Source organism: Poecilia reticulata, linkage group LG20 (assembly GCF_000633615.1).
Source record: "Poecilia reticulata strain Guanapo linkage group LG20, Guppy_female_1.0+MT, whole genome shotgun sequence".
NCBI classification, from domain to species: Eukaryota; Metazoa; Chordata; class Actinopteri; order Cyprinodontiformes; family Poeciliidae; genus Poecilia; species Poecilia reticulata.
In genome coordinates this window covers 23186623-23200558 of record NC_024350.1, presented here as the reverse complement: position 1 = coordinate 23200558, position 13936 = coordinate 23186623, and the positions used below count along the sequence as shown (strand labels likewise).

The 13936-nt window shown below is 39.5% G+C and overlaps 1 protein-coding gene across 1 annotated transcript in view; it reads right to left on the bottom strand.

Moving 5' to 3' along the window:
• The window catches only part of ptprn2 (protein tyrosine phosphatase receptor type N2), a 147625-nt gene that overhangs the window by 117879 nt on the left and 15810 nt on the right, over positions 1-13936 (bottom strand). Inside the window, exons 2-3 of the mRNA XM_008396736.2 lie at positions 11334-11384; positions 1971-2084 (exon numbers count right to left, since the gene is read on the bottom strand). Of these exons, the coding sequence (XP_008394958.1) occupies positions 1971-2084; positions 11334-11384 (165 nt within the window). The remainder of the gene's footprint in view (positions 1-1970; positions 2085-11333; positions 11385-13936) is intronic.

Genomic DNA, 13936 nt, shown 5'->3' with positions numbered 1-13936 from the left:
CCTCCTCCAAACCTACACACCTCAAAGATGACACTTCAATAGCTGCTGAGCTGATAAGAATAACATGCCACAGAGCATTAACTGCGCATTGTGGACTCAATGCCAGATAACGCCCATCTGTGGACGGGAGTCTTACAGACGGTGAAAGGGGAAAAATGTTTCAAAGTGATGATGTCATGTCTGTAAAAGGCTGTCTTAAAGCACAAGGTCAAAGAATAAAAAGGAAAATCATTTAAAAGAATTGGACCTAAAAAAAAAAAAAACTCCATATCTGCTCTCATTCTCCTCATTTTCATGCGTTTATTTCCAATTATTAATTATTACAAATATGCAGGCTTGTTTTGAATAATTATCCTTTATTTCATGCTTCTTTTCTTCCCACTTTACCCACGCTTCTAATAAATTTCAGCGTTTGTCCACGCCTGCTTCAGAGAATCAGGCTCAGAGTGACCAGCAAAGACAATTTGGATGGTGGACATCTGTGGTTATGGTCTTGTTAAAGGTTTCTACTGCTCCCTGGTGGGGCATAACTGTCGGTGCAGGAGCATGAAGCCATAAGGGATACTATACGTGTCTCTTTTTTAAACTTTTAATCACAATTCTGTACATATCTCCATATAACCTACATGCAGGCAAGATTTTTGTTGGTACCATTTTTTTTGCAGCTGACATGATAACCAGTGCACACTCAAGCAATTAATTATATATAATTACATGGCTTGAATACTGTTTGTCATCAAAACAAATGTCTAGGTCAAGGCAGCATATTTTGAAATTATGAAGAAATGAAAACTCAATTAAATGACATTTGACCAATCTCTTACATTTTCATACATTTACTTTCACCAGATTTCAGTTTATTTGATTTGTTGATTTTTTTTTTTTTTTTGTCTGGATTTGTGTTGTGGACTCCCAGGAGGATCCGGTCATTTCCACTGTCAGAAAGAAAAATAGAGCTCCACCACAATGAATGAATATCAAATTAGGCATAATTTAAATTACAGAAGTGATGTCACTCTTCAAATATGAGAGCAAAAATGCATTGTTCTTAACTTAGTTAAGCTCACTTTTACTGAGTTAAGAAAAAATAATTCCCTCCAACTTTTCTCTTTGTGTAAATATAGAATTACGTTTGTAATAAAGACATTGAATAATAATAATGGGCTAATGATAGTTTCCTATTTTATGACACAGTCACAAATATGATGTATTTAATGTATTTTATCAGAAATTTCTGTTTCAGAAAGAAAGCAGAGATTATTTGTGAAGTGCAAGAAAAAAAAAACATATTTCTAATTTTCTTCGGCAAATTATAAATTCCAGAAGGTGCTCTGATAAGATGAGAACAAAATTCAACTTTTGAGCTAAATATAAGAATGTCCCAGATCAAAATCCATACATAATCTGTAGGAAGACCTGAAAATTGGTGTTTCCTGACTTTCTCCATCCAATCTGACTGAGCTTTTGAGGAAAAATGGGCAAAAGACGGTAAAACGACAGACCCAAATGTACACCTTACAATTTTGCACTCATTTATATTGATCTCACTCATAACACACCAACAAAACAACATATTGAAAGATTCATGGGGTGTGCAAGGCACTGCATGTTCATCACATAGATGCCTATAAACCGTCTGAAGCTGTGAGCTGCTTTAAAGCTCTTCCACTGACTGGGTGGGAGAGACTGGTGTGTTTATCCTGCACACCTCACAGTTACTCATCCACAAAATCAGCTCTAAATGTCCAACTAGCACAAGAGCCAACAAGACTGGCTACTGGTGTTAAGCGAGGACGACCAAACAATGGGCCGATATGAGTCACATGACACGTTCTAGCTCAGTGGCAGTGTGTTGTGCCTGCCAAAGAGACAGCTTGGCTGATTTGGCTCACCTCACGCCAAAAGGCATTCTGTGTGACCCACTGATAGATGACGAATGCGAAAGATAGACTCTCAGACAAAGTTTGTACCTCTGTGAGCCAGCTTCTGTAGGAGGATCCTGAGGCGCTGGAGAGCGGAGGATGACATATCGTACGTGTACAGGTCTGCCCCGGCCAACTCCTGGCACCTTCCAAACACTCCATCTACAGCGGAAGGAGACAAGAGGGGAAACGGTGGAAACAGGTTCACCAGGTGTTTTGTGGCACCACAAAGTGAGAAACGCACACGGTACACGTTTTTCAGCACTCTTTCTGCTGTTCTGTTGATGCCAAATAACATCTGCTGGCTCAGATGAAAAGCTTTCGCTGTGAGGCTCCTGCAGTGTTTTGTACGTCTGATTTCCTGTATTGTGTTTTTTTTGTGTGTGAGGTGGGGGTAATGGCTGACATTTCTTCCTCAGACAGCTCCACGATAAGCAGACATTTGTGGCAGAAGGGACTTTATCTGAGACCTTGGTAATCTTCCTATCAGCAGGCCTCCCGCTTGGGTTGCCAGGCAACCAACGCCAGACAGACTATCAACCCATAATTCAATGGCTGGTCTGGACCTCTGAAGGATGCAGAGGCTTAGGGAGGCATGTGGGGGTCAGGCAGCAGTGAGGAAACACAAGGGCTGGAATTTAAATGAACAGAGCCGCCATGTTTTCTCAGACAGGAGGATGGATTCCTGCACCTATTTGGCGAAAGCTCGCAGAATGTGAAGTTCAGCGGAGAGGCGGCCTCGGGAGATGAAGTCAGAGCCGTCAGCAATGCAGTCGTCTGAGCGCGTGTAAGGTATGGTGCCCATGATTAGATGGGGACTAATGATGTGCTTCAGCACTTGGTCATACACCACAGCCTCCCATTAATTAGCCTCAAGACATCGGGGAGTGACAGCAGACATCAATAAGACGGATGCTCGGCTACATGGGGACCACAAAACAAACAAGAGTTGATGCTCATTACATGCTGTGGTTTTCTCTTTTCACTTCTAATTCAGTTTGTACACTTTAGCAGGAAAACATATGATTGCAAAGCTCAAAGATTTGTATCCATCCATTCATTGACTTTTGATTATCTGGCATTGGACTGCAGGGCTAACAGGTCCAGCGACACTACACAGCTACTTCTGGTGGATGCTGAACAAGAGGGGACGCATGGTCTCTTGTGTGTGTGTCTGTGTCTGACAGACCTCAAAAGGAAATACCCCGATCACATGACCACTACACAGATCTCCTACACAGATCTTCATTTAATTTCTAGCAGCTTTCACACAGGAGGTGGTGAGTGTACATGCCACCACATGTGCCTTACACCGAACTAAGACGAATTTAAACTGAAATGCAGAGCTTTGGCTCTCACAATCTACTATGTGTCCACAAAGACCAAGACAGAATGATCATATATATTAACTTTTAAGACACTGATTCTTTGTTTTTATTATCTCCAAGTCGTAATTCTCAAAATTACTAGAAATAAAGTCTACGTGTAGTGAATCTATAATTTTTCTGAAATAAGGACCAAAAACACATGTAACTTTTTTCTGATATTCTATTTTTTTTATATGCATCTGTATCTGAAAATGATTATATGATAGGTATCCTAGTTTGGATTATCCTCTTGAGCCACAATTGAGTTGGACTGTGCTGTTGGGGAGAGAAAGACATCTGGGTTTTTCTCCCATGTCATTCGATCTCAAATAAGAAGCATGACTGATAACATCTAGAATCTGATTCTTACAAACCTATTTACACTTTCCCCCTTTTCTTTTTTTTCTATTGCTACAGGTGACAGAAATCAGAAAAATGTCAGACATTTGGACTCGAATGCAACCATTTCAGCCAGAGTTTCACAAACAAGTCAGAAATGTCAGAGGAAAGACACATGTGCAAAAGAAACGTGCACACAACAACCTGACCACATGACTGTCTAAAAATAGGCTAAAATTTGGCCGACTGATATAAAATGTAATTTTGAGTCACCACAAAAAGACATAAGTTCAAGATCCTCAGAAAAACAAAGAGCAGCCCAGTTAAGTTTAGCTTGCCGAAAATTATTTCCCCCATAAACCAGGTAATTCCAAAGCGATTTCCCATTGAACGTGCCATATTTTTCCTGTGCTTTGTGCTTAGAGTAAAATTCAGGAGGAAATTATTACATAAATTATGAAATCTGACAGTTGGCAATTGTAATCATATCCTAGAGGAGGAGTGGGTGTTTTCTAGATGTCTCCTTCTCAAATGGCAACTCTGAACAGACAAAGCTTGGAGGAGCCAGAGAAACATCACTCAAGAGTATAATATTCAGCGGATATTTTGAGCAGAGGAAAACTTTCCACCCACAGAATTTTGTGCATCAAAGCACACCAACTGCCTTTTGTTTGCTCATTTTGTCTGCCAGAAATCTATTCTAACCGTCCCTGATGACATAACTCACAAAATGAATCCCCAATTTTTCCTGTCACAAATAGAAAAAAAAAACGTTCTGAAAGTAATAACCGCTCAACGTCTGATGTTCTAAACCCTGCAGTTTTCTTGCTGATGGCAGATGTCGCGTGTCCGTTTTTCAGGGACATTCCCGTTAGCAAAGAGACGTCCAGGGATTCGGAGCCTTAAATATAGAGGCTCAAGGTGCTTTGCGACAAAGAAATCCTTGTTTGGCGAAGGTTAACAAGTGATTGAATTATCGAGATGGCGCCAAACGCGGAGATTTGTTCTGTCACTTTTCTGCTCGCTTTCCTGACACCAGAGGGATCAGAACAAGGCTCATTGCAGTTGACAGCTCGGAGAAAAATAAATAAATAAATAAAAACGTTTTTTTTCCCCCACGCTATTTTTGACAGCGAAAAGCAACATTTTAATTTCAGGCCTGGAGGAGCGCAGCATGTGTTGCATCCATAGAGGCTTGTCAGAAGCTGAAAATAACGCACAGAGAGGCTGGGCAAATCAAATAGCAGGGAGTTCTTTCTAAAATGTGTCAACATTTGTGTGGAAATATTTAGTATGAGGATGAATTTTTTTTGGCTTATATTTGAGCAATAATTAAAGGCCTTGATCAACAACGTACACTATATATAAAAATCCTAAGCAGTATTGCAAAAAAAGTATTCGCACCCTGACATCTTTCTCCTCTATTTTTTGTTACACTTACATTGGTATGAGATCACGTAACCAACTTTGATATCAAAGACAAATTCAAAACGGTTTTTCAATGAGGACTTTAGCAATTGGTTTTGTTCAGCCACCTCGGAGGGTTTTCATTCACAAACAGTCACATAGAAACTTCTCCAGTCACATTTACCTTTTTTTAGTACTCATTCAGAGGTGTACTTGCTGTTGAACTTCGGCTCGTTGTCCTTGCTTGGGCTAAACTGATGGTTGGAAATTCGGCTTGTTGTTAAGATTCTGAAGCAATGATGCAACAAAGATGTTCTTTGTCAGAAATGCTGTTTTAGTTTTACACCAGGTATAAAGAGACGCTGACCCTCCACAGACGTAAAATTTTATTTCATCAGCACACACAGTACTTCTCCAAAAGCCTTGTGGATCATCACATGTTTTTAGCAACTCTGAGGTGTCCTCTGAGTTATTATCGGTGACCTAAACTAAGGAAACTGAGGCCTGCAGCACTGGGTTGCTCTGGGGTTTTTAGTAATCTCCTTGAGGCGTCATTATTGTATTCTTGAGTAATTTTGGAGATCAACCTCTCCAGGAAAGGTTCACCACTTTTTAACTTTTTGTAGATAATGGCTCTGCTGTGGGTCGTTGAATCCCAAAATTGCTTGTAGCAACCTTTAAAAGACTCATAAATTTTATTGACTTGCTGAATTTCTTTAGATCAAGACATCATTGCTTTTTGAGATCTTTTAGTCTGTGTCAAAATGTCATAGAGGCCCAAGTTATGTGATTTCTTGATTCTACTGTTGGGGTAGTTATCAAATCAGGGTGTAGCTTGAAAAAAAAAGCATATATAAAGAAGGTTTATTAGAATTAACTAACAACTAAATTAACATGGGAGGCAATTACTTTTTTTTTTCTTAGGACCAAGTTGGTTTGGAAAGTCTGTTCCCCTAATTTAGTTGTTGTCTGATATTAAAATTTGACAAAAAATATTTTTACAGCACCATCTGTGGGTGATTTATGCCTTTTTATAATGGAATGAGCAATATAAAAACACCTTGATCAATGAAACCCTTTATAGGTATAGAACGCCATCCAGTAGAGCATCTTCATCTAAATAAGCTGTGTGTTGACAAGAATACAGACGATTTCCTGCTAGAAAAAAAATAAAATAAAAAGGAGCTTTAAATCCAGACGCTGTCTCTCTTCTCGCTGTGACAGACAGCGACACCATTCCGACTCTAAAGCTATTTAAACTGTGAAAGCTAATGCTGGAGGATAACAGGAGCTGGAACTAAAGCCGACAGTCAGCACAGCGTCTGCAAAAGACTGTACGTCAGGAGGAGAGACGAACGGACCCGGGAGACAAATTAAGACGTAGTGGAACAGGTGTATTAGCAGCGTAGCTCTTGTCATGAAAATGAATAGGCTTAAATCAATACCCCGAGACTGGACTAGATGCGGTCGGCTAATGAAGAAAAGGTGCAGGAACAAAAGCTAAAGTGATCAGGCTATGATTAATGGAGTGTTTACGGGCTATTTTGGCCTTTTAGCTGTGACAGTTGTAGCTTTGAAATGATAATTTAATTCATGCACATTTAAATGGAGGAGTAAATAAAGACTCTCCATGCTGCATCAAAAACATCCTGCCAACTGGATTCTGTTTTGCTGCATAAATAAGCTTAATTATTGCATTTCTATTCTTCTAACAGTCTCTTCGTCTGTAAATACAGGACTTCAGCCTCCTCCTGTCAGTTCGTACAGACTTGTCTGATATTTGCATCTTTTATGTTTACTCTGCAGTTCAACTCGTTGATCAATAGAAGCATCACCTAAATCGCTTAAGTTTAAAAATACAGAGCAGACGTTTCAGATGGCGTTGGCCCGAGAGGAGGCGGGATAACCGCAGATCGATGCAGCACTGTTGGTTCGAGTGTTTAATAGGAGCCAACCGACGCCCCGAGGGAAACATCCAGCACTTATCCACTGCACTCTGGTTTGAGCCTATTCAACTAGTAAGTCAAACACTCTGGAGAGCAGCAAATTAAAATGCCTTTCCAGGTAATCACTTGTCTTTTAAGAAAAACGTCTGGAGCAGCACTATTCTGAAGATTTTGAAGAGAGTGAGTTGACAGCAAGAGATTGAATGATGGATAGTAATTATTTATTAAATCAATGTTTTGTTAAATACTAAAGACACTCCTTTTATATCTACTTTTAACTATTAGTCTTGATAAGGAATATGCTTATCAGGGTTATCCTGAGCAGTTATCAGCAGTCATGATTTTACATACCCCACTAATACTTGAGACCCTGCTCTAAAAACACTTGGAACTGCCTGTTATTATAACTCAAACACCAAATATACTGTAATAGGTATCAGCACACACCGTCTTAGCACTACTGCTTATCTTATCTCCACTTATCTCCACTTTTGGGGGCTCAGCCAATCAGAGCCAAGGAAAATGAATGGCGTTCCTGGAGTGGCATCTTTGCAAATGCCAACCAATGATGTGCCGAGAAGCATTGCAACAAGGGATTTTAGTTTCCCAAGCTGTACAGAAGGAATTTCCGTGAATAATTTGGAGTCATGTTCCACCAAAAAAATAATAATAATAAATTTACAAATGGGTAAATACACAAATAGTCAGAGGCCCACTGTAAAACAAATATCTAAGCTATCTAAAAAGACATAATCTCATCTTTTAATGACATCTACTTTCTGTTTCTCTAAACTGAGATGACTCAGTGCTTTCTACTGCATGTAAGACAGGCGTGTCTTACGCCTGTCTTAGTCCTCAGGTGTCCTGCCAGTGTTAGACATTTCTCTGCTCACACAGAGAGATGCTGTTGTTTTATTTTGCACTATTTTTGTGTTAGGAACTAAATTCCAAAATGAATGATTGTAAAATGTGAAAACGTTCTACTCTCAGTGCCGCTCAGTGAGAGTAGATCCTAATTACCTGCAAAAGATATTTACACTTTAGCTCATAACTGCTAGAATATCTGGTCATAATGAACCTCTTTTTCCAACTCCCCCCTCCCGCTTAACCACCCTGCATGGCAACAGCTCGGGTGAAGACGAAAGCGTTCGGCCCAGCCCAGAATAAACCAGGTTACTCCATCAGGGACCTGTGAGAGAGTGAAAGTGGCAGACCTAGTTACTCCCACTCATCATCTGTCTGTGCTGTGGTTGCTGCTCACTGAGAGTCCAGTGGCGAGTGAAAGGGGCCAGACGCACTGCAGCCACAGAGGGCTGTGACACAACTCATTAATATCTGCTAATTTACATACTGTGTGGGAAAACACACACGCACTATTTAAGTCTTTCACTTTATGGTGCTTTTATAGCACAAATCCGCAGCTTACTGCTGACGTGCCATTTAAGTCGGCTAGAGACAGTGGTGTGAATACACATCATTAACATGAATTATATGCTAATGCACCTACACTAAGGAAGAACCTTCTTTCTGCCAGTAGATATTTTGTTATTAAGCTGTCAGCAGTTTCCCTCGATTAGTCTCCCCTCTGAACAAATGCAGGATCTGTAATTAAAGTGGCTTCTCCTCGGCCCTGCCTCCCTACCCAGTTCCCCTGAAACTGGGTTAATATGGAAATAAGTGAGCGGGGCTCCACATTTGCTGCTCTAATACATCCAAAACACCATAGATCAACTGAGTATGGTTTAGGTATTTTTATAGACCCCCTAGCTTTTTTTTTGTCATGCTAAACATCCAATATGGAACAGTATTATTTTTGTATCATGTCAGGAAACTGTGTAGTTAAACGAAACAAACAAACAAAAAAAAAAAACAGAAATCATAAAATTTCATATTTTCTTCAGGACGGGTTTAAATACCTGTCAAGCTGGACAAAAGTTTAGATCTTGATAATCGGGTGACATAAAGGTAAAATTAATGGGGTTTTGATGCACTGTGTTGCTTTCCATTCCTTCAATCTATCCATCCATTGTTTATGGACATAGTGAACACTCAGCATACATGATAATAAATTACAGATTATTCTAATGAAATGATATAAAGGGAGTAAATAATTTTAAAAATGCAGAACTAAGTCCCTTTATCATAATAGTGATCAGTTTTCACGATTTTATCTCATAAGAGATCAAGGAACATTAGCAAATTCAACTCACTCCAGACATGAAAAATACCTCTGAGGAACACCAAGAAAACAAGGAGTAAACTCAATGTATTTTATTTATTTTGACAGAATTTTGAAATGAATTTGAATCAGTTTATGTTAAAGGCGATGAACTTAGCTCAGAATGTATAGATGACGAATTAAAACAATAAATATTTGAATTTAAATTTTCTTGAAGTAACATGAAATAATTTCTTTTTGAACAGAGAACTTGCACAACTTTATCACTGGAGTTGTCTTTGACAAAAAGAGTAATATCCTTTGAAATTAAGCTGTCTGACTTATTGGTATTTAAGGTTTTATGAGCTATGGATAATTCAGGAAGCTTAACTGAATCTAAATATGCATCAAAAAAGCTGCTCTGAAACCCAATCCAATCATATTTTTTTACCCTTAACATTCTCTAATAATATATTATTATTAGATTATCATGGCATACAAAAAAAACCTGCATCAAAATAATACAGTAAGTGTAAATTGTTATATTCCAAAAGTCTTACTTTTATTTTAAATTAACAAATTCTACTTGTCCTATCTTTTTCAGCTCCAGTTCTTTTTTTCTAGTTCCAAGAATCGGTCACATTTTGTTCTCCAGCAGGCCTATTGTCTATCAAGTACAAGTCGTGCCCTGGCTTGCTTCGTCTTGGTGTGTAAGAGCTGCAGTTAGTCGAGCCTTTGCAGACAGTAAATGAAGCGAGCTACAAAACCACCTCAGCGACAAAACATTTGGTGAAAATGTTTGCAGGGAAAGGAGCAGCATAAAAACGGATTATTCTATACATAAAAATCTTCCAGCATTTGCAGTCCCCTTGACTCTGACATGAAGACAATCTTCAATATCCACCTCCTATCAATTCCCTTCAAAATTACAATCTCTGCTGTCTGATTCGTCTGGGAGACCTGACATCCCCCCGCCCCCGTTCATTCATTCATACATTCATCAGGCGACACATTGTCATGGCAACCACAGGGACAGCCACATCCATCTTCCAGCACAAAATGGTTTGTACAAGAGGTTTGCGGTGTGCAGGGAAAACCTCATCATGTGAAGGGAAACCAGTTACAATGTCAATCAGTGCTGCAGTTACTGTGATGCTTTGCTGATGTAGATGTGTTCCTGTTTTAGAGCTTTTCCCATCCGAGCTAAAACACAGTGTGTGTCAAGATCCAACCCTTCAGTCACAGTTTACAGTATGCGACCTTTATCCACCAGCTTTACAGAGAAAAATCATACCTATGCTTTGGGCAACTGTGTGCAACTGTAATGGTTGATGCTACTACTAAAATGTAGTGCTTTATTCTTTCAAAAAGTATATAGGTTTACAAAAACATGATTACTTTTTTGAAGTCAAATTTTTTACCGAGTTGTGTATAAAATATTGAACTTTCAACCCAAATTGGTCAGTGGATCTCTCAGAGTCAAAAAAAAAAGAAACAAGTGTTTGACATCACAACAAAATGAAATTATTTTCATCACAATACACACACTACAAAAAAGGGGGGCACATCATAGAGGTACGGGCTATTTACACTGATGCATAAATAAGGTAAGTTAAGGCAAGGCAATTTTATTTATACAACACATTTTCAGCAACAAGACATTTCAAAGTGCTACATACACAACCCATACAGATTAAAACAATTGATGTTCCCCCATCCATGATTTGCCTAGGCCAACCGTTACAACCCTAAGAGCCATGTTTGCCATCAGCCAAGCTAGATAAAATTAGTTTAGCGTGATGAAAGCTACATGAAACAAACAAGGTTATTTTCACAATATTTACAATAGGAAATTAGTTTTGATTGGACAAAATGATTACAAAACAAGCACTCAATCTACAGCCAGAAGACAAAAAGAACAATATTCCTCGCATTATTTGTGCCATCATTTGTGGAAGTGCTTTGCTTATTATACTGCATGGAAACAGCTAAAGCCCTCTAAAAACTCCTTTAGACCAACCAACATACGTGACAAGATAAAAAAAAAAAACTTGACAGCATGACAGACCTGACTATATTCTTGTTCACAGCTAGAAACTGATAAAGGTGTATTCCAGTTGTTTTCACACCGTTAAAAAGTAAAGGGAACCAGGACACGGAGGAGTAACGTACATTTCCTCACAGTTGTACTTACCGTTGACGCAGAACTCATACGGTGCACAGAGCTCATCTTCAAACAGGCAACCTGAAGGGCAGTGAGAAAGAGAGAAGAGCCAATTAAAACACATTTCAAAATGTCTCAAGAATGTCAAATCGTTTGTTCAGAAGAAGCCATAAAATTAGTTAAAGAGGTGCGCCGACTTGGACCGAGAGCCTCGATGCTGATGGTTCAGTCATCAATTAGTGTGACTTGTCCTGTCCCGACTCAGACACTAACACCAGAACTCCCATTGGCAACGTTTCACTATATGAATGTTGTATGAATAATAATGAACTTTAACGCTCAGATGGAGAACCGATGTTCCAGACTAATAAAAGAACAGATGGCGGCAGCATTATGAGAAGCTCTTGCCTGCATTCGTATCTCTCTCTGGGGAGAGGCAGCAGATAAAAGAGGGCTCATTGTTCTGCTTGCTGATCAGCACAGGTGATCTTGCACATTTTACATTTTTTAAGAACTAAAGGGGACCTGATGGATGTGAGTTTTGTAACACATTGAAGTGTGTTACAACCACACACTTCAATGGATTGAACCGTAGACCCAAACACCTAGTAAGTGTGTTTTACTTTGGTACCCATTAGTTAAAAAAAACACACAACAGAAACAGTCCAACTAATTGCTTTCAGTAGTAACCCAGTTATCTGCAATATTGGTGGCAGCATCATGCCAGGATTGGGGTGGAGGTTCAACCTCCAGCTAACATCCTTTCTTAAGCGGTAACTTTCTACCCTGCTAGCTTATCCTGGTAAATGCACCAGAAAAGGGTGTAACCCCAGAAAACTACATTCATTCCTGGGAAAAAGTGTGTGCAGTAGAAGCAAGTCTTTGGACTTGGTCCAGTCAAAGTCTAGTCCTGAATCCTAGAGAAAACCCAACTCTAAATGAGTTTCTAAACCTCTCACAAAAACCGAGAAAAGGACAGACACACATCAGAGTTTGTGGAGTTTGCAGTTTGGCAACGAAGATGAGAAATACAAACAACTGAGCCAAGCCTCGGCTGCCTCTCGGCTAGTCTTTTATCTTTGTTATTTCCCTCCTGCGCTCATCAGGCTGAGTGACAGAATTGGATACACACTCTTGGTCCGATGGCCTCGATGGACGGCAATGAGAAGCTCATGACCGTGAGCGAAGAACAGGCTGAGAAGGAGGAGACGTCTCTGTCAGACTTCTTTAATAATGAGAAGAGACCGGTGCAGCAGGCCCGTTAATCGATTGACACAGAAAGGACAGATAATGAGGACAGGTGTGGACGAGAGAGAAAGTTACCGAAGTTTGTTCAAGTTCCCCCACTTACCGATTTGGCATCAGCGTCATTAATCTGTTCTGTTAAAGTTTTTTTCTGGCCACACATGTGTGGGAATATAATTATACAGATGCTGAAAAGCTATTGTACTTTGGAGCAGAGGGTGCTTTTCATGAAATTGTTCCTTTCAGAGGTAATGGCCTTGATATGTCAGCAAAATGGCTCTTTAATGATGCAGAGGGAGGCATCGTCGCTGTGCTGCAGGGTCACTAAGCTCTTGGTAACGAAAAGCAGAATGTCCTGAACTCTGAAGAAGCTACTGAATATTATTTTGTTCCATACACCGTGTATTCGTCATACTAATGGACAGACAGAAAGCAGTACTTTTCAATGAGAGGACCAGAACAAGTGTGATGAAGGTTAGAATTTATAAATGGAAAAATAAGAAATTTAGTCAAGTATATGCTATTAGAATAAAATAAAGGACTTTGTGAATTCTGTACACATAACCATCCCTGCAGTTCAAAAGAGTTTAAAAAACATTTTATCACCTTTGTGCTTAATGTTTGAATTTAAACCCAGAATGGTTCATGTGTATGTGCAACTTTCAATGGGCAACTGATGTCTATGCCAAAGCCTTTGATCAAATCTGGCATGTTTAAAAGAGAAAATTGCATATTTACTTGAGCATATTGAAATCAGGGCATGTCAGGATTTTCCATTCCACACAGATTGGAAATGTGCTTGGACATATGCTCTGTATGCCCCGTTTCAAAAAAAAAAAAAAGTCACACAACTCTGTGGTGAGACCACAAACACAAGAACCAAGTTGTGTGAAAACCTCATTTAGTGCTGAAGGACTCGCACTGTCCCTCTTGACCGTGCGTCTCTGTGTTCTGCAATTAGTGTCAGTCAGTTCAACTTTACCTCCTCATCACTTCCCTGCATAATTCAACGGCTTCTCAGGGAGGCGTTGTCAGCTCTCAATATTAATTACGACTTTAAACTAATGACGCACCCAGCCAGGCACAGTCATTCAGATGTAATGTGTGTGTTTTTGTGTGCGCTTGTGTGAAAGGCAGGGACACGGCATCGAAAATGGGACATCCACCCTCCGCGACATGTCAGTGCAGGGATGATTAAAATGCGCTTTTTAATTAAAATGCAATCAGTGGATGTTGCCGACGATTACCTGAGGCTGGGAACTAATGTTTGTTGGGAGAAAAAAACGAGAGTGTAAATCTTAATGAGACATCCTGGCAAAGCCAAGCCGAATCGTCTAATTTAATTCTACAATATTGCAAGGTAATTTAACAAATATGTTTCTTTTAAA